At 37.8% G+C, this 24,823-nt stretch overlaps 2 protein-coding genes across 2 annotated transcripts; both read left to right on the plus strand.

Annotated features, from left to right (window-relative positions):
- The first annotated feature begins 256 nt into the window (after nucleotides 1-256).
- DEFB113 (defensin beta 113) lies at nucleotides 257-18,423 on the plus strand. The gene is made up of 3 exons (XM_044925053.1): nucleotides 257-314; nucleotides 1,420-1,642; nucleotides 18,327-18,423. The coding sequence occupies exons 1-3, from the start codon at nucleotides 257-259 to the stop codon at nucleotides 18,421-18,423; spliced, it is 378 nt and encodes a 125-aa protein (XP_044780988.1).
- A 1,369-nt stretch (nucleotides 18,424-19,792) lies between these two features.
- DEFB114 (defensin beta 114) lies at nucleotides 19,793-22,394 on the plus strand. Its single transcript, XM_025262598.2, has 2 exons — nucleotides 19,793-19,859; nucleotides 22,164-22,394. Exons 1-2 carry the CDS (start codon nucleotides 19,793-19,795, stop codon nucleotides 22,298-22,300), a joined length of 204 nt encoding a protein of 67 aa, XP_025118383.1. The 3' UTR covers nucleotides 22,301-22,394.
- Nucleotides 22,395-24,823: the final 2,429 nt, after the last annotated feature.

Below are 24,823 nucleotides of genomic sequence, written 5' to 3' on the forward strand. Positions count from 1 at the left end.
CTCATTATTGGCTTGTATAGCTGAAAATAAGTTCACATTTGGTTCTTTGAGGTCATAAGAGAAGTCCTCTATTTTTCTTTTGCTGTTTCACAATACTTAATGAATATCTGCTCAATCTTGAATGGCAGTCTTAATCAGCATAGTAATCACTCTGAGAAAGCTATAAAAACAAGAGTTCATCTTTCTTTTATCAAAGAATAGCACACCTCTGTCATTTGAGCTCTGCCTCAACTTCACTCAAGGAACAATATCAACAATGAAGATACTTTGTATTTTCCTGACCTTTATCTTGACCGTATCCTGTGGTCCAGCAGGTAATTTTCCTTAACATGGGAAAAGAGGGAAGGACAACTGTTGTGTTTTGTTTTGTTTTGTTTTTTTAACAAGTGCTTTACTCTGGAAAATAAACCAAATTATAGTTAGGAGATCCTATATGAATTCACAATGTGATTCACTAATTATTTTGTGTGGAAGAAGAAATTAGTGGAGCTGAGAGTTGAGAATATAAAAGGAAACCAGTTACCAACATGGTACAATTAAATCTGTTCATTGCTGTTTTTGATGAGACTATGACTCCTTATATACTCCATAATACCCTGTCTTTTTAAATTCAGTCTAAGGAACTGATATTATAGTTTTTGTCAAAATTAAGCTTTCTACTTCTATTGTTGTTGTTTACTTTTTTGTAACCCCATGGACTATAGCCCATTGGGCTCCTCTGTCCATGGGATTTCCCAGGCAAGAATACTGGAGTGGGTTGCATTTCCTTCTCCAGAGAATCTTCCCAACCCAGTCACAGAATCCACTGCTTCTGGACTGCAGGTGGACTCTTTACCACTGAGCCACCTGGGAAGCCCAAGCTTTCTACTACTGGTCCAGTAACTTGTGGTAAGGGAAAGAGGTGTTGGAGTGGACGACTATTTAGAACACAAAATATGTAGACTATTTTATCTACATCATTTTGTCTTTTCTCTTGAGAAAATGTGCACAGATTATTTATGAATATTCTATTTACAATAACAAAAAAGCTAATGGCAAAGGAAATATTGTTGGGTAAATAAGTACTTATGTTGTTTGTTGTTCAGTCACTAAGTCATATCCAACTCTTTGCGACTCCATGGACTGAAGCACATCAGCCTTCCCTGTCCTTCACTATCTCCTGGAGTTTGCTCAAACTCACATCCATTCATTCAATGATGCCATCCAACCATCTCATTCTCTGTTACCCTCTTCTCCTCCTGTCCTCAATCTTATAGGCAATAAAATCCATATTTTTTAATATAGTTGCCTGGACATGATTTCAGAAACAAAATCATTTAACTCTATAAACAACTTTATTATTATCTATCTACCTATTTATCCATCTACCTACACAAGATGGTTAAACCTTGATTCATGATCAAAGACACTTTTTCCTAGTTTTACAGAGGAAAACAAGAGAAAAAACAAAACAAATTGAAGAAAGAAAAAGACAGTGTTATCTTGTTCGTGGTGCTTGCAAGACTTCATGCGGCCAATGGGAATACAAATATACTGACTGCGATTTGGAGCCCTGCTGTGTTGCACGGGAATACGCACCACCAGTTCAACCCATCGCTATCACTAAATCTTATAAAACTGTAACTTACACTTCTACTATACTGTATAATACTGCCAATGCAAGTTATAATTCTAGTACATTACATAATACTACACATGTAAATTATACTTCTACTACACTACATAATACTACAGATGTAAATTATACTTCTGCTCCACTACATACTACCAATGCAAGCTATAATGACTTGCATCATAGTACGTATAGTACAGATGTAAATCATAATTTTACTACACTGTCTAGTACTGCAGTGTAAATTATAATTCCACTATATAACACTATATTATAACAATATTGTTAATAAAAATGAACTTTCTACCTTCTACAAATCTATTTTCACATATTTTCTAGACTTCTGGAATATACAACTATATAATGACAGCTAGTGAGTTCAATGTTAGGTTAGTACCAGAGAAATAAAGAAGAGTGGCACCCTCTCCATTAAACCTGCAGAAGTTCTTCTCCACCCACATGGCAAACACCCTCCACACTTAATACTTCTCTTTACCTCTGGCCTGTGCAATAGCCTAGTTATTTTCACAAGATCTTTTAAGTATCAGCTATCAATCATGGTTTATGCTACCTTTCCACAGTTTCAGCAAAAATGCACTTGGGCCTTGGACACAAAGTCTTACACATTTTAGTCATGTAATAAGATCATATGATAATATAATTGTGAGAAAGAGCAATGAACAAAACTCACAAGAAGTAAAATGTGATGAGAATAAGAGCAAGTTAAAAATATTAGAAGATATACTTTTTCTTCTGATGGTAACAACATTTGGAAACTTACAGAAATGCTTAATGATAAAAATCATTTCTAATTCTGCCATCCTGTGCCACTATTTCTCATAATCAGTAACATAGAGAGCCAATACATGAGTCTTCTCTCCTGGTACATAAGAGTTTATTTAATTCCTTCATGTTATAATTCTGTATTTAATATGTCTGTCCTCATCTTTGTCTTCAATAAATCTATTGTGTTTCCAGTTTTCCACATTCCACATTAATTTTTATCACAATGTAAAGCTGTTAACAAACTGTTTTATGAATTATGAATCTTTCCATCAGTAAATGCTTGATATTCAGAATCTCAAGTCTCCACTGAGTGTATTTTTTACATGTAGCTAAAGCACTCCAGTGTTCTTGCCTGGAGAATCCCAGGGACGGGGGAGCCTGGTGGGCTGCTGTCTATGGGGTTACACAGAGTCAGACATGACTGAAGTGACTTAGCAGCAGCAGCAGCAGCAGAGCACACATCTGGAAGAAAAAGGTCAGAGCAAATGAAAACAGTTTAGTCAATTTGAGATTTAAGAAGAAATGGTAAGTCTCAACTTTCTTTTTGCTATTGTTCAGTCACTCAGTTGTGTCCAACTCTTTGCAATTGCATGGACTGCAGCACTCCAGGCTTCCCTGTCCTTCACTATCTCCCTAAGTTTGCTCAGACTCATGTCCATTGAATTAGTAGTGTCATCCAACCGTCTCATCCTCTGTTGTCCCCTTCTCCTCCTGCTTTCTACCTTTCCCAGTGTCAGGGTCTTTTCCAATGAGTCAGCTCTTCGCATCAGGTGGCCACAGTATTGGAGCTTCAGCATCAGTCTTTCCAAGGAATATTCAGGTTGATTTCCTGTAGGATTAACTGGTTTGATCTCCTTGCTGTCCAAGGGATTCTCAGAAGTCTTCTCAGCACCACAGTTCGAAAGCATCAATTCTTCGGTCCTCAGTCTTCTTTGGGGTCCAACTCACACATCCTTATATGGACACTGGAAAAACCATAGCTTTAGCTATTTGGACCTTTGTCAGCAAAGTAGTGTCTTAGCTTTTTAATACACTGTCCAGGTTTGTCATAGCTTTTCTTCATAGAGCAAGCGTCTTTTAATTTCATGGCTGCAGTCATGGTCCACAGTGATTTTGGAGCCCAAGAAAATAAAATCTGCCACTGTTTCCATTTTTTCCCCATCTATTTGCTATGAAGTGATGGGACCAGATGCCATGATTTTAGTTTTTTGGATGTTGAGTTTTAAGCCAATTTTTTCACTCTCCTTTTTCACCTTCATCAAGAGGCTCTTTAGTTCTTCCACTCTTTCTGCCATTAGGGTGGTTTCATCTGCATAACTGAGGTTACTGATCTCAGCTTTCTTACTTGAAAAAATTGATGAACAACACATTCATTAGGAAATACAGTAAGAGTTACAGATTTAAAGGAAACTTTGACATTTTGAGTTTAGATTTTCCTACTGTAAACATGTATGAAATGCAGGAAAGAAAAAATGTACTTCAAATATAGATTTGAGATATTTCAAATATATATTGAAAGCAATGAGAAAATCACTTAAGGGAATCACTTAAAGGAAAATGAAGAAGAAAAAAGTCTGAAATTTCAAGCAATAACATTTAGATATATTAAGAAAAAGTTGGAAACTACAAGGGGGAGTAAGAAGAAGCTAGTCAGTGAGAACTCTCTCCCAGGCTTCATGCCTTCCCAAATAATAATATCCCAGACAAAGAAGAAAAGAGGCAATCCATTCCTACTCTGTGTGTGTGTGTGTGTGTGTGTGTGTGTGTGTTAGTCGCTCAGTCATGTCCAACTCTGTGACCCCATGGACTGTAACCCACCAGGCTCCTCTGTCCATGGAATTCTCTAGGCAAGATTATTGGTGATTCCTATTATGCCCTGTGTTAATTTTTGATCCACAGAATTGATGAACATAGTAAAATGGTTTTTGTTTTAAGTCATCAAGTTTCAGAGTAATTTGTTGTACACCAATATTAACCAGTGTATAACTTCCAAGCAAAACAAAAGTGTAAAAAAAAAGAAAAAGAAATAATACATAATGAATCACAGCCAGGAATTCTGAAATGATGAAACTGAGTTCAGTTCAGTCACTCAGTCATGTCTAACTCTTTGCAACCTCATGAACTGCAGCACACGAGGCTTCCCAGCCCATCACCAACTCCCACAGCTCCATAAAGTCAGTGATGCCATCCAACCATCTCATCCTCTGTCATCCCCTTCTCCTCCTGCCTTCAATCTTTCCCAGCATCAGGATCCTTTCAAATGAGTCAGCTCTTCCCATCAGGTGGCCAAAGTATTGGAGCTTTAGCTACAGCATCAGTCCTTCCAATGAATATTCAGGATTGATTTCCTTTAGGATTGACTGGTTTGATCTCTTTGCAGTCCAAGGGACTCCCAAGAGTCCTTTCCAAGGAAAAACAAGATGGTGAAAGAGTAGGTGGGTGTGGAATACATCTCTCTCCACGCATATATCAGGAATACACCTTCAGATACAGACGTGCATGGGGAACACCAGCTGAGAGCGAATCAGAGTACCTGACCAGCAGAAAAGAAAATAAAGACCCACACAAAACTTAGTAGGATGAAGGAACTAGAGGGGGAAAACGGGAGTGTTAGTGGGACTGGACCTGCCCTCAGTGGGTGGGGGAACTGAAGCAAGGGTCCAATCCCCACATCGGGGCAATTGTCTGAGTCAGAAGAGAAACATTTAAGGCTGAGCGTGAAACAGCTGGTCTGTGGCAGCCTAAATGGAATGAGAATCAGACAGTCCTTGCTGCAGCCATACATACCCTAGATGGTGCAGTGGCTGGGAGCTGGATTTTAGGGATTGTGGAGCAATCCAAGGGCGAGGGCTGCTGTTGACTGTGGAGAGATGGATCGAGGGGATGTGAGGAAGGAGACTGTGGTGGGAAATGCTTGTGAAGGAAAGCCGGGCAGCCATGGAAGCAAGGTGATACTGCTGAGTCACGCTAGGTGGTGGAACAATCACCACAGCCTCTCTCCCTCCACACGCCAGCACTGGCTGCTGAACAATAAAGAGGCTGGCCCATCAAATGCCTGATGCACTGAAGTACAAAGTAGGACCCCACCCAGGGTGCTCCTTTAAGTGCCTTACACGCTGATCAACAGAGTAGGACCCCAGGCAAGGGGGCCTTCTAAGTGCCTGAACGGGGGGAGTTATGGAGAAGACTGGTCAAAGAGGCCTTCTGGTCACCAGCTACAAGAGGCTTGAAAAAAGACTCTGATAGGGCCATAACTCCTTCCGTGGAGGCAGTCCGTGTTCCTGCACGCTTGGCACTTCCAGGGTCCCTGCAAGCCAAGCAGCTGCACTACCTTCATGGTCAACTCTCACTGGGACAGAGCTGCAACAGGCAAAAAAGTCTTGTGCCTATGAACAGAGGATCGCTTCAGTAGTGTCTGACTCTTTGCGACCCTGTGGACTGTGGGCTTCCAGGCTTCTCTGTCAGGGAGAGGGTTCTCCAGGCAAGAGTCCTGGAGTGTTTTGGCCAATAATGGTTGCCATACCCTTCTAGAGCACTATATTTCCTGCTGCCCTAGCTGCCAACTCCCCTGAATACCTGGTGCTGCCAGAACCCTGTGACTTAAGCAGCTGGACCACCGCCACACCTGGCCCTCACAGGGGCAAAGCCAAGTCCTCCAGGGCAGCCTCAGGAGCAAACCGCAGTGGACAACCCATATCCAGAGGTGGAAATAAAACCACAATTGAAACCCAGGGGTGTGTGACTAAGGAAGAAAATCCAAAACCCTTCCAACCAGCTGTACAAGCTGCAGATTAAATCCGCATGATCAACTAGGCAGACTCTGTGTCTGAGTTATATATAAAAGGTTATTGAGAGCTCCCACAAAAGAAAACGCACTAGGTCTGATAGCTGTTGACACTGGAGGCAAGAACACAGAGGAGTAGGAGCAGATCAGAATCTGAGCTGCCCTCACAGCAGGTCCAGAGATCAGCACAGTGTTAGAAGGCATTCTATGGAGGTGAAGTGGACTATGACTCCCAGCGAGGGAAAGGACTCTGATAGCAGTGACTCAAGAAAAACATTTATTAAAAAGTTAAAAAAAAATTACTCATAAGAAAGAAAAACATTTATTATTCTTATGTTTTGACTTGTTCTATATATTCTTTTGGATTTTTTTTCTTTTTTTTCTTTTTCTTCCCCCCTCTGTTGTTGTCAATTTTATTGGAACTATGAATTCTAACTAAGCTTTTGAGCTTTTTTCTTTTTCTTTTTTTCTCAATCACATTTTTTATTGTTGTTATAAACCTCTGCCTCTATATTGGGCTTTTGCAGTTCTGAGGAGTGGTGTTTTTTTGTTTTTTTGTTTTGGTTTTTTTTTTCTCTCTCTCTTTTTTTAATTTTAATTTTTTTAACCTACCATTTTTTGGTACATTTATTCCTTTGTTTGCTTTTCCTACAGTTCTTTTCCCCTTGCAGTTAATCTTTAATATATATAAATCTTCTTCGTCTACTTCTATTTAACTTTGCATATCTATTCTTTCTTTCTTTTCTGTCTTTCCTTTCCTCTCAACATATTTGTTAGTTTTGTTTTCGTTGCTTTATGCCCCAGTTGGTACCTTGCTTTAGTCTTGTTTTCCAGTTTGTGCTTTTAGTTAATTTTGTTCTTAACTGGTAAATATAATTCTTGATTTCCTTTGTTTACTGGGTCAATCTATTGTACTTTATTTTTGTTGTAATGTTTTCACTTTGCTCATGGATATACATGTATATGTGTATATTCCATTACTTTAGTTATTATTTGCCTGGTTTTGTAACTGCCATTTGTCTGGGGTTCATCTTTGGTTTCACGTTTTTGGATATTTGTTTTAATCTCACATAACAAACCATTTGTGGAATCCTCACTCCTGACCAGAGGTCAAGCCCTGAGCCTTTAGAGTAGGAACACTGACTCCAAGACCCTAGACTACCAGGGAACCAACCCTAGGAGGTATCAAATAGTGAAAACTCACACAAAGGAAACCACTGTAATACCAGACCAGGCATCACCCAACTACCAATAGCAACCTGTGCACAGGTCTAAAGTTAAGTTGCTCAGTTGTGTCCAACTCTTTGCGACCCCATGGACTGTAGCCCACCATGCTCCTCATCCATGGGATTCTCCAGGCAAGAATACTGCAGTGGGTTGCCATTTCCTTCTCCAGGGGATCTTCCCAACCCAGGGATCGAACCCAGGTCTCCCGCATTGCAGGCAGACTCTTTAACCTCTGAACCACCAGGGAAATGCACAGGTCTAAACAACAAACAAAACAAAAATACAAACCCAATCATCAGCAAACAGGATTACTACCACCTCATTCAGCCTTGCCCATCAGAGGAAAAACAAACAAACAAAAATTCAGCACAAATCTCACCCTATAAAAAGCTTACATAAACCATTGGACAAACCTAAGAGAACAGAAACCAAAAGGAAGAAAGAATTCAACCTTGAAGCCTGGGAAAAGGAGACCTCAAACACAGTAAGTTTAAAAAAAAATAATGAAAAGGCAGAGAAATACTACACAAATGAAGGGACAAATGAGAAATACGGAAGTCCAAATAAATGAAGAGGAAATAGGCAAACTGCTGAAAAAGAATTCAGAATAATGATAGTAAAGATGATTAAAAAAAAAAACCTTGAAAGCATAATGGAAAAAATGCAAGAATCAATTAACAAAGATCTAGAAAAATCAAAGAATAAACATGCAGAGACAAGCAACACAATTACTGAAATTAAAAATACTCTAGAAGGAGTCAACAGCAGAATATCTGAATCAGAAGAACAAATTAGTGAGCTGGAAGATAACATGGTGGAAATAACTTCCGAAGAGCAGAATAAAGTAAAAAGAATGACAAGAACTGAGGATAGTCTCAGAGACTTCTGGGACAATTTCAAACGCACCAACATTCAAATAATAGGTGTTCCAGAAAAAAGAGAAAGGGTACGAGAAATTTTTTGAAGAGATTATAGTTGAAAATTTCCCCAACATGGAAAAGGAAATAGTCAATCAAGTCCAAAAGGCACAAAGAGTCCCATACAGGATAAACCCAAGGAGAAACACACCAAGACACATACTAATCAAACTAACAAAGACTAAACACAAAGAAAGAATATTAAAAGCAGCAAGGGAGAAGCAACAAGTAACATACAAGAGAAACCCCATACACTTAACAGCTGATCTTTCAGCAGAAACTCTGCAGGCCAGAAGGGAGTGACAGGATATATTTAAAGTACAGAAAGGGGGAAATCTACAACCCATATTACTGTATCCAGTAAGAATCTCATTGAAAATCGATGGAGAAATCCAAAGCATCTCAGACAAGCAAAAGTTAAGAGAATTCAGTACCACCAAACCAGCTTTACCACAAATGTTAAATGGACTTATATAGTCAAGATATACAAGAGAAGCAAAATGATCTACAAATTAACCCCAAACAATTAAGATAATGGCGTTAGGAACATGTATATCAATAATTACTTTAAATGTAAATGGATTAAATGCTCCAACCAAAAGACACAGATGGGCTAAATGGATACAAAAACAAGACCCATATATATGCTGTCTACAAGAAAGCCAGTTTAGACCTCAAGACTCATACAGACTGAAAGTGAGAGGATGGAAAAATATATTCCATGCAAATAGGAAGCAAAAGAAAGCTGGAGTAGCAATTCTCATATCAGACAAAATAGATATTAAAAAAAAAAGATTACAAAAGATAAGGAAGGACACTACAGAATGATCAAGGAATCAACCCAAGAGGAAGACATAACAATTGTAAATATCTATGCACCCAACATAGAAGCATCTCAATACATAAGACAAACACCAACAGACATAAAAGGAGAAACTGACAGCAACACAATAATAGTAGGAGATTTTAACACCCAACTCACACCAATGGAAAGATCATCAAAACAGAAAATTAATAAGGAAACACAGTTTAAATGATATATTAGATGAGATGGATCTCATTTATCTCTTCATGACATTCCATTCAAATGAAGAAGAATACACCTTCTTCTCTAGTGCACATGGAACATTCTCCAGGATAGACCACATCTTGGGTCACAAATCAAACCTCAGTAAATTTAAGAAAATTGAAATCATATCAAGCAGCTTCTCTGACCACAAGGCTCTAAGACTAGATATCATTTACAAGAAGAAAAAAAAAATGTAAGAAACACAAACACATGGAGATTAAACACCACGTTTCCAAATAACCAACAGGTTGCTGAAGAAATCAAAAGTGAAATCAAAATATTTCTAGGAACAAAAGACAATGAAAATATGACAACTCAAAACCTATAGGATTCAGCAAAAGCAGTCCTAAGAGGGAGGTGTATAGGAATACAATCTTACCTCAAGAAACAAGAAAAAGATTGAATAGACAACCTAACTTTACACCTACAACAATTGGACAAAGAAGAACAGAAAAAAAAAAAAAAAAAAAAAAAACCACCCAAAATTCGTAGAAGGAAAGAAATCATAATGATCCGAGTAGAAATAAATGAAAACTAACTGAAAGAAATGATAGTGCAGATTAATAAAACTAAAAGCTGATTCTTTGAGAAGATAAAATTGACAAACCTTTTGCCAGATTCATCAAGAAAAAAAAGAGAGAAGGATCAAATCAACAAAACTAGAAATGAAAAAAGAGAGGTTACAACAGACAATCCAAGAATTCAAAGGATTATAAGAGACTATTATGAACAATGATATGGCAATAAAATGGATAACCTGGAAGAAACGGGCAGATTCTTAGAAAAGTTCAATCTTCCAATACTGAACCAGGAAGAAATAGAAATTATGAACAGCCCAATTACAAGCACTGAAATTGAAGCTTTGATCAAAAATCTCCCAAAAAACAAAAGCCCAGGACCAGATGGCTTAACAGGAGAATTCTATCAAACATTTAGAGAAGATCTAATGCTTATCCTTCTAAAACTTTTTCCAAAAATTGCAGAGGAAGGAACACTTCCAAACTCATTCTTCAAGGCCACCATCACCCTGATACCAAAACCAGACAAAGACAACACAAAAAAAGAAAACTACAGGCCAATGCCACTGATGAACATAGATGTAAAAATCCTCAAAAAAATTTTAGCAAACAGAATTCAGCAACACATCAAAAAGCTCATATACCATCATCAAGTTGGGTTTATTCCAGGAATGCAAGGATTCTTCAGTATATGCAAATCAATCAATGTGATACCCCATAATAACAAATTGAAAGATAAAACCATATGATAATCTCAATGGATGCAGAAAAAGTCTTTGACAAAATTCAACATGCATTTATGATTAAAACTCTTCAAAAAATGGACATAAAAGGAGCCTACCTTAACATAGTAAAGGCCATATATGATAACCCTACAGCAAACATTATTCTCAATGGTGAAAAACTGAAAGCATTCCCTCTAAGATCAGGAACAAGACAAGGGTGTCCACTTTCACCACTTTTATTCAACATAGTTCTGGAAGTCCTAGATACAGCAATTAGAGAAGAAAAAGAAATAAAAGGAATCCTGATTGGAAAAGAAGAAGTAAAGCTTTCACTGTGTGCAGATGACATGATACTGTACATAGAAAACCCTAAAGATAATATCAGAAAATTACTAGAGCAAATCAGTGAATTTAGCAAAGTTGCAGGATACAAAATCAATACACAGAAATCACTTGCATTTCTATATACTAGCAATGAAAAATCAGAAAGATAAATTAGGGAATCAATCCCATTCACCATTGCAACAAAAAGAATTAAAATCTAGGAATAAACTTACCTAAGGAGACAAAAGAACTGTACACAGAAAATTATAAGGCACTGATGAAAGAAATCAAAGATGACATAAACAGATGGAGAGATATTCCATATTCCTGGGTAGGAAGAACCAATATTGTGAAAATGACTATGCTGCCAAACACAATCTACAGATTCAATGCAATCCCTTTCAAATTACCAATGGCATTTTTCACAGAACTAGAACAAAAAATTTCACAACTCATGTGGAAACACAAAAGACCCCAAATAGCCAAAACAGTCTTGAGAAAAGAATGGAGCTGGAAGAATCAAACTTCCTGGCTTCAGATTATACTACAAAGATTTAGTCATCAAGACAGTATGGTACTGGCACAAAAAACAGAAATATAGTCCAATGGAACAAGATAGAAAGCCCAGAAATTAACCCATGCACCTACAGGTACCTTATTTTTGACAAAGGAGGCAAAAATATACAATGGGGTTAAAGACAGCCTCTTCAATAAATGGTGCTGGGGAAACCGGACAGCTACATGTAAAAGAATGAAATTAGAACAATTCCTAACACCATGCTGCTAAGTTGCTGCTAAGTGGCTTCAGTCATGTCCAACTCTGTGTGACCCCATAGATGGCAACCCACCAGGACCCCCCATCCCTGGGATTCTCCAGGCAAGAACACTGGAGTGGGTTGCTATTTCCTTCTCCAATGCATGAAAGTGAAAAGTGAAAGTGAAGTCACTCAGTCATGTCCGATTCTTCGCAACCTCGTGGACTGCAGCTTACCAGGCTTCTATGCCCATGGAATTTTCCAGGCAAGAGTACTGAAGTGGGTTGCCATTGCCTTCTCCATCCTAACAGCATACACAAAGATAAACTCAAAATGGATTAAAGACCTAAATGTAAGACCAGAATCTATAAAACTCTTAGAGGAAAACAGAGGCAGAACACTCAATGACATAAATCAAAGCAAGATCTTCTATGACCCACCACCTAGAGTAATGGAAATAAAAGCAAAAGTAAACAAGTGGGACCTGATTAAACTTAAAAGCTTTTGCATGGCAAAGGAAACTATAAGCAAGGTGAAAAGACAACCCTCAGAATGGGAGAAAATAATAGCAAATGAAACAACTGACAAAGGATTAATTTCAAAAATATACAAGCAGCTCATACAACTCAATACCAGGAAAACAAACAACCCAATCAAAAGTGGGAAAAAGATTTGAACAGACATTTCTCCAAAGAAGACATACAGATGGCTAACAAACACATGCACATGAAAAACTGCTCAACATCACTCATTATTAGAGAAATGCAAATCAAAACTACAGTGAGATATCACTTCACACGGGTCAGAATAACCATCATCAAAAAGTCTACAGACAATAAATGCTGGAGAGGGTGTGGAGAAAAGGGAATGCTCTTGCATTGTTGGTGGGAATGTAAATTGATACAGCTACTATGGAAGACAGTATGGAGATTCTGTAAAAAACTAGGAATAAAACCACCATACGACCCATCAATCCCACTCCTAGGCATATACCCTGAGGAAACCAGGGTTGAAAAAGACACATGTATCCCATTGTTCATTGCAGCACTATTTGTAATAGCTAGAACATGGAAGCAACTTAGATGCCCATCGGCAGATGGATGGATAAAGAAGTTGCGGTACATATACACAATGAGCCATAAAGAGGAATACATTTGAGTCAGTTCTGATGAGGTGGATGAACCTAGAACCTATTGTACAGAGTGAAGTGAGTCAGAAAGAGAAAGTTAAATATCGTATTCTAATGCACATATATGGAATCTAGAAAAATGGTTCTGAAGAATTTATTTACAGGGCAGCATTGGAGAAAAAGACATAGAGAATAGATTTATGGACATGGGGAGAGGGGAGGAGAGGGTGAGATATATGGAAAGAGTAACATGGAAACTTACATTACCATATGTAAAATAGATAGCCAAGTGGGAATTTGCTGTATTTACTCAGGAAACTCAAACAGGGGCTCTGTATCAATCTAGAGGGGTGAGATGGGAAGGGAGATGGAAACGAGATTCAAAGGGAGAGGATATGTGTATACCTATGGGCAATTCATGTTGAAGTTTGACAGAAAACAACAAACTTCTGTAAAGCAATTATCCTTCAATAAAATAATAAATTAAATTAAATTTAAAAAAAGTCTTCTCCAACACCACAGTTCAAAAGCATCAATTCTTTGGCGCTCAGCTTTCCTTATGGTCCAACTCTCACATCCATGCATGACTACTGGAAAAAGCATAGCTTTGACTACACAGACCTTTGTTGGCAAAATAATGCCTCTGTTTTTAAATATGCTATCTAGGTTGATCATAACTTTTCTTCCAAGGAGCAAGCATCTTTTAATTTCATTTCTGGAGTCACCATCTGCAATGATTTTTGAGCCAAAAAAATAAAATTGGTCACTGTTTTCATTGTTTCTCCATCTATTTGCTATGAAGTGATGGGACCAGATGCCATGATCTTAGTTCTTGAATGTTGAGTTTTAAGCCAGCTTTTTTACTCTCCTCTCTCATTTTCAAGAAGCTCTTTAGTTCCTCTTCACTTTCTGCCATAAGGGTGGTATCATTTGCGTATCTGAGGTTATTGATATTTCTCCTAGAAATCTTGATTACAGCTTGTGCTTCATCCAGCCTGGCATTTCTCATGATGTGCTCTGCATATAAGTTAAATAAGCAGTGTGACAGTATACAGCCTTGACACACTCCCTTCCCAATTTGGGACCAGCCTGTTGTTCCGTGTCCAGTTCTAACTGTTGCTTCTTGACCTGCATACAGATTTCTCAGGAGATAGGTCAGGTGGTCTGGTATTCCCATTACTTGAAGAATTTTCCACAGTTTGTTGTGATCCACACAGTCAAAGGCATTAGCATAGTTAATAAAGTGGAAGTAGATGTTTTTCTGGAACTCTATTGCCTTTTCTATTATCCAACGGAGGTTGGCAATTTGATCTCTGCTTCCTCTGCCTTTTCTAAATCCAGCTTAAACATTTGGAAGTTCATGGTTCACATACTGTTGAAGCCTGGCTTGGAGAACTTTGAGAATTGCTTTGACAGTGTGTGAGATGAGTACAATCTTGCAGTAGTTTGAACATCCATTGGCATTGCCCTTTTTTAGGATTAGAATGAAAGCTGACACTTTCTAGTCCTGTGACCACTGCTGAGCTTTCCAGATTTGCTGGCATATTGAGTGCAGCACTTTCTAGCATCATCTTTTAGGATTTGAAATAGCTCAACTGGAATTCCATCACTTCCACTAGCTTTGCTTGTAGTGATGCTTCCTAAAGCCCGTTTGACTTGGCATTCCATGATGTCTGGCTCTAGGTGAGTGATCACACCATCGTGGTTATCTAGGTCATGAAGAACTTGCTTGAATAGTTCTTCTGTGTATTCTTGCCACCTCTTGTTAATATCTTCTGCTTCTGTTAGGTCCATACCATTTCTGTCCTTTATTGTGCCCATCTTTGCTTAAAATGTTCCCTTGGTATATCTAATTTTCTCGAAAGATCTCTGGTCTTTCCCATTCTGTTGTTCTAATGGGAAAACAATAAAATGGGAAATTATTAAATAACTGCAAAAATTTCCCCTTTGATAAAAGTAAAAAACACTGGCATAAAATGGTCAACATAAACTTTTTTAAGAGCTCTGAAAATTAATCACAGACTTGAAAAAATCCAAAGAGCATATATTCAAGAAAAAGTGCTAAATCCCTAAATACCTTTGTGGCATTTTAACTGGCCTTCCAACTCATCCCAGCCCATTCCAGTAGCCTTGCAAACCAGCCATCTCCCAACTGTAATAGTTAGGAACATACAAAGAATATCTTAGTTCAGTTCAGTCGCTCAGTCGTGTCCTACTCCTTGCAACCCCATGAATAGCAGCACGCCAGGCCTCCCTGTCCATCACCAACTCCCAGAGTTCACTCAAACTCGTGTCCATCGAGCTGGTGATGCCATCCAGCCATCTCATCCTCTGGCGTCCCCTTCTCCTCCTGCCCCCAATCCCTCCCAGCATCAGTCTTTTCTAATGAGTCAACTCTTTGCATGAGGTGGCAAAAGTATTGGAGTTTCAACTTCAGCCTCAGTCCTTCCAATGAGCACCCAGGACTGATTTCCTTTAGGATGGACTGGTTGGATCTCCTTGCAGTCCAAGGGACTCTCAAGAGTCTTCTCCAACACCACAGTTCAAAAGCTTCAATTCTTCAGTGCTCTGCTTTCTTTATAGTCCAACTCTCACATCCATACCTGACAACTGGAAAAACCATAGCCTTGACTAGACGAACCTTTGTTGGCAAAGTAATGTCTCTGCTTTTCAATATGCTATCTAGGTTGGTCATAAGTTTCCTTCCAAGGAGTGTCTTTTAATTTCATGGCTGCAATCACCATCTGCAGTGATTTTGGAGCCCCAAAAAATAAAGTCTGACACTGTTTCCACTGTTTCCCCATCTATTTCCCAGGAACTGATGGGACCAGATGCCATGATCTTTGTTTTCTGAATGTTGAGCTTTAAGCCAACTTTTTAACTCTCCTCTTTCACTTTCATCAAGAGGCTTTTTAGTTCCTCTTCACTTTCTGCCATAAGGGTGGTGTCATCTGCATATCTGAGGTTATTGATATTTCTCCCAGCAATCTTGATTCCAGCTTGTGCTTCTTCCAGCCCAGCATTTCTCATGATGTACTCTGCATATAAGTTAAATAAGCAGGGTGACAATATACAACCTTGACACACTCCTTTTCCTATTTGGAACCAGTCTGTTCTATGTCCAGCTCTAACTGTTGCTTCCTGATCTGAATATAGATTTCTCAAGAGGCAGGTCAGGTGGTCTGCTATTCCCATCTTTTTCAGAATTTTCCAGTTTATTGTGATCTGCACAGTCAAAGGCTTTGGCCTAGTCAATAATGCAGAAATAGATGTTTTTCTGGAACTCTCTTGCTTTTTCCATGATCCAGGGGATGTTGGCAATTTGATCTCTGGTTCCTCTGCCTTTCTAAACCAGCTTGAACATCTGGAAGTTCACAGTTCATGTATTGCTGAAGCCTGGCTTGGAGAATTTTGAGCATTACTTTACTAGCTTGTGAGATGAATGCAGTTGTGCGGTAGTTTGAGCATTCTTTGGCATTGTCTTTCTTTGAGACTGGAATGAAAACTGACCTTTTCCAGTCCTGTGGCCACTGCTGATTTCTCCAAATTTGCTGGCATATTGAGTGCAGCACTTTCACAGCATCATCTTTCACGATTTGAAATAGCTCAACTGGAATTCCATCATCTCCACTAGCTTTGTTCGTAGTGATGCTTTCTAAGGCCCACTTGACTTCACATTCCAGGATATCTGGCTCTAGGTGTGTGATCACACCATTGTGATTCTCTGGGTTGTGAAGATCTTTTTTGTACAGTTCTTCTGTGTATTCTTGCCACCTCTTCTTAATATCTTCTGCTTCTGTTAGGTCCATATCATTTCTGTCCTTTATCGAGCCCATCTTTGCATGAAATGTTCCCTTGGTGTCTCTAATTTTCTTGAAGGTATCTCTAGTCTTTCCCATTCTGTTGTTTTCCTCTATTTCTTTGCGTTGATGGCTGAGGAAGGCTTTTTTATCTCTCCTTGCTATCCTTTGGAACTCAGCATTCATATGCTTATATCTTTCCTTTTCTCCTTTGCTTTTTGCTTCTCTTCTTTTCACAGCTATTTGTAAGGCCTCCCCAGACAGCCATTTTGCTTTTTTGCATTTCTTTTCCATGGGGATGGTCTTGATCCCTATCTCCTGTACAATGTCACGAACCTCCGTCCATAGTTCATCAGGCACTCTGTACCAGATCTGTATCAGATCTAGTACCTTAAATCTATTTCTCACTTCCACTGTATAATCATAAGGGACTTGATTTAGGTCATACCTGAATGGTCTAGTGGTTTTCCCTACTTTCTTCCATTTAAGTCTGAATTTGGCAATAAGGAGTTCATGATCTGAACCACAGTCAGCTCTTGGTCTTGTTTTTGTTGACTGTATAGAGCTTCTCCATCTTTGGCTGCAAAGAATATAATGAATCTGGTTTTGGTGTTGACCATCTGGTGATGTCCATGTGTAGAGTCTTCTCTTGTGTTGTTGGAAGAGGGTGTTTGCTATGAGCAGTGCGTTCTCTTGCCAAAACTCTATTAGCCTTTGCCCTGCTTCATTCTGTATTCCAAGGCCAAATTTGCCTGTTACTCCAGGTGTTTCTTGACTTCCTACTTTTGCATTCCAGTCCCCTATAATGAAAAGGACATCTTTTTTGGGTGTTAGTTCTAAAAGGTCTTGTAGGTCTTCATAGAACCGTTCAATTTCAGCTTCTTCAGTGTTGGGGCATAGGTTTGGATCACTGTGATATTGAATGGTTTGCCTTGGAAACGAACAGAGATCATTCTGTTGTTTTTGAGACTGCATCCAAGTACTGCATTTCGGACTCTTCTGTTGACTATGACAGCTACTCCATTTCTTCTAAGGCATTCATACCCACTGTAGTAGATACAATGGTCATCTGAGTTAAATTCACCCATTCCAGTCCGTTTTAGTTCACTGATTCCTAGAATGTCAACGTTCATTCCTTGCCATCTTCTGTTTTACCACTTACAATTTGCCTTGATTCATGGACCTAACATTCCAGGCTCCTATGCAATATTGTTCTTTACAGCATCAGACCTTGCTTCTATCACCAGTCACATCCACAACTGGGTATTGTTTTTGCTTTGGCTCCATCCCTTCATTCTTTCTGGAGTTATTTCTCCCCTGATCTCCAGTAGCATATTGGGCACCTACTGACCTGGGGAGTTCCTTTTTCAGTGTCCTATCATTTTGCCTTTTCATACTGTTCATGGGTTTCTCAAGGCAAGAATACTGAGGTGGTTTGCCATTCCCTTCTCCAGCGGACCACATTCTGTCAGACCTCTCCACCATGACATGTCCATCTTAGGTGGCCCCACACAGCATGGCTTAGTTTCATTGAGTTAGACAAGGCTGTGGTCCATGTGATCAGATTGGCTAGTTTTCTGTGATTATGGTTTCAGTGTGTCTGCCCTCTGATGCCCTCTCGCAACACCTACCATCTTATTTGGGCTTCTCTTACCTTGGATGTGGGATATCTCTTCACAGCTGCTCCAGCAAAGAGCAGCAGCTGCTCCTTACCCTGGACAAGGTCTCCCCTCCTGACCTTGAACGTGGAGTAGCTTCTCTCGACCGTCGCCCCTGACCTGGGACGTGGGGTAGCTCCTCTCGGTTGCCGCCCCTGACAGACAAAAAGAAACACAAAGCACGATTATAAAATGGACTAGGAGTTGGATAGACATTTCTCCAAAGACAATATAAAAATGCTCAACAAGCACTTGGAAATATGTTTAACCTCAATAGCCATCTTGGGCATGCAAATCAGTACCTTGATGTGTTATCACTTCCCACCCACTAAACGGGATATAACCAAACAACATTAACAAATATTGGAGAGGATATGAAGATATTATAACTTCCACACAGTACTGATGAGTAAAGTGTGCAAACACTTTGAAAAACAGTTGAGCATTTCCTAAAATGGTTAAACATGGAGAAATCATTTGATTCTGCAATCCTATTCTCAGATATATATGCAAGAAAAAATAAAACCGTATGACAACACAGCTGCTTTAAATACAGAAAAATTAATGTTGTGACTAAAGTTGGTGGGGAAAAGATAAAGTATTTAAATGCTTAAAGATTCCTATAGATTATTTACAAAAAAATAATATAACTTTCAAATACTTGAGGAGAAGGCCATCACAGAAGAAGGTGTAAGTTGTCTAAATTTTTTTTTTTTAACTGGAGACAAAAGATACACTCTGTGGTTGCAAAACAAGGAGAAATTTTTATGTTTATAGTAACCAGAACACACAAAAATAAGAAAATTGAGGTAGGAAATTATATTCATTGCAAGTTATTTTTCAATATTTATTATTTTACTGTGCCAAAAACTTTAAAATAAGTGGAAACTAATTGAGCCTTTCTAGAAAGAAACAGCACTTCATAAATATTCAAGTCACACCTGAAAAAAAAAAAGGTAATAAAAATTAGTGACAAAAGTGAGATGTAATATCCAGACTTTGGTAAATGAGTAATTTGGGGAAGCTAATGAGATGGCTGGATATAAGGTAGGATTTTGGATATGTGAACATATTGATGAATTTTCATACTGGGTTAGTTATTGGAATATATTTTGAAAAATAATCAGAAGTTTAACTGACAGTAGTGCCCATTTGTTTTACATCTAAAGTGGTAAATATTTGTCTCAAGCCCACTCCATGCATGATCCTTTGTGTTGGTATTTAATTGATCGCCATTGGTTACAAGAATGTCATGTTACAACTATCTTCTACATACAGATTCTTCCCTAAAGACTGATTAATATCAAATGTTTTCAATTCTGCCCACAACTCTAGTCAGTGGAGCAGAGATAAGAACACAAAATTAAAACAATTTCCGGAAAAAGAGAGCCTTTCTTCCACTAGAAAACTATAAATAGCAAATGTCTCTTGGCTTTATAGAAAGTGTTTTAGTTGTTAGCAAATCTTTCAGTAGCTTCTTTCTACAAAATGAAGATCTTTTATTATCTTTTTCATTTTCTGTGTTATGCGACCTTCGTTCTACCAGGTAATAGATGCTTCTGGTATGATTGTATGTATCATATGGTTGTTGTTATTGCTCCAGGCTAAAAATAGAAATATTCAATTATAAATTAGAAAGTGTAGGCTCCTAATAAAATCTTTTGGTTAAAAAATCTCTTGAAAAGAAAGTCTCTTGATGATATTGAAACTCAGTTTCCTATTTTAGAATTGTGCTATACCAATACTTTATTTCAATTTGAAAATCAAAATGCAAATAAAATAAGCTGATTAAGGTGACATTTTTTTCTTCTTGGAGTGTTTATTTGTTTTGATATTCAAGTTATTAAGAATATAATAATTTATTTAATCTTCTATCAGTGAAGACTTCATAATAAATTGAACCCCAGGGAAGATGAATAGACTAAGAATAGGTATATATCTCTTGGGATACCAATAAAAAACTCTATAAAATGATCCAGGATATAGTCTCAAAATATTCTGGGCAATGAGGTGCAGTAAGAATAAAAAGGCAGGTAAAGAAATAGGACCTTAAAAATCTTAGTTGAATTAGTTAATGCATTAGTAAAGGAATACAACAGTGGTTTTAGAATCAGTTAAAAGTGAATCATCAAAATATGCAGCTCCAGTGATGATTACATGCTCTTTTTAATATGTGTTGCCACTGAGGTAATCCAGACTCTAACAAGGGAGATACAAATACGTGCCCCAAAGTGTGTTAATTTGGCACTAGAGAGCTGGAATTTCAAAAGGTGCAGCATGTATTTAGAAATAGAACTGAATTCAAACTTAGAAAAATCTAGATTTTATTACTAATTCCCTACCCAATAGCTTGTGCACACTGCCACTTAAAGAATTTAAGTGGTTTTTCAATGTCCTTAACAAAAAGCAAAGGAAATACAGCAGAATCAATAGCAATTGTAGAAAAGGTAAAATATCTGATATAAAAGTTTGTTCTTGTTATGAAATGCCAGCTGAAATGGACAGAATGCTCTATGTTTGGCCTTTCATAGATCAATCAATAAATAAAAACAAATTTTAAAAAACAGGAAAGGCAATTCAAGATATCAAAGTGAGTGGCTTTGAAAGAGTTCATCAAGTAGTACATATCACTTGCACAATGGTGTGGTTTGACTATTGATAAAACCTTAAAGTAAAAAAAGAAGCAATAAAAAGTGTCTAATCTAAGTGAATACTTTGTGAAGATGTCAGATGAGTGTTTGCTCCAAAGTGATACCATGCTGGAGAGACTAGTTGTGAAATGATGAAATCAGTACTGAGGTTGATTAAAACATGAAGGAATGGCCAGTATTTTAGGGGAAGTGCAAGCATAAAATAATCTATAGGGATAGTGAACATAGCATACTATAATAGTTTATATAGTGAGCTTGCCATTAAATGGGCCAGGTTTTCCCTTAAGGACCTGGAGCTCCTTTGTAGCTGTGGTAAAAGCTTTAGTTTTCTTAACTATAAAATGGATGGTAATTTAATTTCATAAGGTTTTGAAAAGATTAAAAGAAACAGTGTAAGCAAAGTATTTATCACACTGAAGACTGCATTGCAATATTTCAAGAAATGAAAGAAGAGGAATAGAAGTAGAAAGAAAAAAGGCTAGAGGAAGCAGTAGAGGATAAGGAGTACAAGGATGTACTCAAGTGCAGCCAGCTCTTCTTTCATTAACAATAAAAATTATACCAATAATATAATAAGCAAAGTATATAAGCAGTAAAATAAATAAAAAGAAAGAAAAATTGTACAAAACAAATAACCAAAGGCATATAAATTAAAATTGCAGTGGATGCCATTTTGGGGGGGATGTAAAATTTACATACACTTTTGGTGGCAATATATAAACTAAAAACTCTAGAATCAAACTCTTTCACCATTATCCTAAACATATATTATGCAAAGATTAAGATATGTAATATGAATTTGTTTATAATAACCTGACATGGTTGTAGGGCAGAAGTCAGCACAATATTGTAAAACAACTATCTTCCAATTAAAAATAAATTTTAAAAATAACCTCATAAAGTTCTAAATGTTATGTAGCTGAAAAATTGATAAATTATCTTATATATAATTTCAAGGGAATATTGTGTAGTTCTAAAACTTTTGAATCTTGTTGAAGAGCAATATATGTCATGCAATCTAATCATGTATTAATTCAGAATATTTCAATTTTACATGTATAATGGAGATATATAATATTTTAGTGTCTTTTTATTTTTTGGCATTTTGTAAATTTGTTACAGTGTACACATAGGACTTTTTATAATCACAAATAGTACATCCTTAAATTAAAAAATCAGTAATTTCAATTACTCTTCTTTTACTCTAGCCTTGGTGGATCCTGAACGATGCTCAAAATTGTATGGTCAATGTAAGAAACGCTGTGCTAGATATGAAAAGCAAATTGAACTATGCTTGTCACCAAGTAAGATTTGCTGCATTGAGAGGGCATTCGAGGATGATTGATCTTGAAAAGGAAGATTTACCTCTGACCAAAGGAGTCGGACACGAGTGGGCGACTGAACTGAACTGAACTGAAAGGAATCATGTGTGCCCCCAGTGCAGAGAGATGTCGGAATGCAATTAGAAGCTCTGTAATAAATAACTAAACCAATATTGTTATCTTCCTTCATAAATGTTAATTATGTCCTCAACGGAATGAGGTAGGATCTATCTTATTTTCTCTAAAAGGTTTGATAGAGGCATGCTGTGCTGTGCTGTGCTTAGTCACTCAGTCATGTCCGACTCTTTGCAACTCTGTGGACTTTAGCTTGCCAGGCCTCCCTGTCCATGGGCATTCTCTAGGCAAGAATACTTGAGTGGGTTGCCATGCCCTCCTTCAGGGGATCTTCCCAACCCAGGGATCGAACCCACGTCTCCCATATTGCAGGCAGATTTTTTACCATCTGAACCACCAGGGAAGCCCAAGAATACTGGAATGGGTACCCTATCACTTTTCCAGGGGATCTTCCCAATTCAGGGATTGAACCCAGGTCTCCTGCATTGCAGGTAGATTCTTTACCATCTGAGCCAAGAGGAAAGCCCTGATAGAGGCATATCTTTTGCTAATTTCTTATTGTGGGTACTATATTTGCATCAGTGTCGGACCACTTTTTTTGTGTCTGGTGGTTCACCTAAACTTATACCACTGAGCACTTTCCAATGTAACTATGATCTCTATAGAAACTTGGTTCATGAAAATTAATGCTTATAAGTTTGTCAATTGTCTAAATATCTTCATCACGTTATTGACATTAACAGACAGGAAACCTAAGTAAGAGATGAATGCATGAACTACAGTAGAGCATGGAGATATTTATTGGCCTTTTCACTCTTCTACCAAGGTTTTTCTCTTTCAAAAAGACATTTTATTTTATATTATCTGATGCCTATGCACTTGACCCTTGAATACCTCAAATTTGAACTGCAAGGTCCACTTACATGTCAACTTTTTTCAATAGTAAATACTACAGTACTATACCATCCTGCTTGGTTGGATTTGGGGAGGCAGAACCACCAATAACAAGGAACCAAGATACAGAAGAAGAGTGGACACAAAGGACAGCTTATAATTATATGTAGATTTTTGGCTGTATGGAGGGTGAGAACACCTAGCCCCCACAGACAGTGGGGCCTGGCAAGCTATAGTCCATGGGATTGCAAAGAATCAGGCATGACTGAGCAACTAAGCACAGGACAGCACAGCATAAGTACTAAACACGAATAGTCTTTTAATGTTAAAAGTTGGGGGAGAAACATGAAGACTAGAATTTGTTTTTCAGCTAAAATCAAGGGATAAATCTACCCTTTATCAGTATTCTATAATGTCCCCAAACATATTTTCAATCATCATATTCTTTAGAACTAATTTAACTACATGCCCAAGATTATTGCCTTTTTTTTTTTAATTGAAAATCTGGTGAACCTAGGGAATGTCTACCTTAAAGAATTTGTACCAAGATGGACTTCATATAGCCACCAGGGGTTTAAGTGTTGTGTACCTCAGAGGAAAATGTTGAACTCAAGTAGAATGTATCCATTAGAGGCAAGAAGATTAGCCAGAATCTGTTCCTCTATAGGCTCAAGAACCAGATAACAGTATCCAATTCAAGGATTTGAGAACAGAAGAGAGACATATATAAAGAAATTCAAGGATAAGTAACAAGTTGACAACACTGAATGCAATAAGAAATAAGGCAAAATAACTCAAGATTTACTTTAAAACTTTGAGGAGAGGGATTCTGGAAGATGGTTACCAGCAACACAGTTTTTTAAAATAGAACAAATAATAGTAAAACCAAATTGCGTGAAAAAATTATAACAAACTAGGTGACAAGATATCTCCACAAACTTTATCATAAAAATGGGTGGAGGGGGGAAAAAACACCAATAGCTTAAAGTCTATTGTGAAATCTGTATCTAATGGGAGAAATTAGATGGAAGAAACGCAGCCTTTCTTTGGATGTGCAGAAAAGTGGAGTCCCATACAATGAATGCTGTTGGAAGAAGAGCATACCGATTTGTTTATATCAGCTATAACTAGGAGGGATTTTTCACTTTAACAGTAGGCAAGTGAAGTGATTAGCAATATATGAAGGGGTTGAGAAAATCTACTCCTATGAAATCCTGAAATTGAGCAGATAGGGATCATTTCCAAGAAACACCTCCATATTAAGAAAAACACTACTGGGAGTGGAAAGGAAACTTGGCCACGACTGGGAAAATTGAGGAAAGGGAAAATGAGTTTTAACTCATGCCTGCAGTCAGTGGAAGATCTGTATCCAGAATTCCCATTTCCCAATAGCCTGATTCGGTGTTTTAATTAAGAACAAAGATCCATGTACATTATCCCCAATTCTAGAGCTCCAACCAAGGTATTGACAGCACTATGTATTGACTTGCTTTTCATATTTCACTGAACTCTGACTCCAAGAGATACCACTCTCTTGGAGCCTCAGCTGGATTTCAAGTAAATTATGAAGTCTTAGA

Source organism: Bubalus bubalis, chromosome 2, assembly GCF_019923935.1.
Source record: "Bubalus bubalis isolate 160015118507 breed Murrah chromosome 2, NDDB_SH_1, whole genome shotgun sequence".
In the NCBI taxonomy this organism is placed as follows: domain Eukaryota; kingdom Metazoa; phylum Chordata; class Mammalia; order Artiodactyla; family Bovidae; genus Bubalus; species Bubalus bubalis.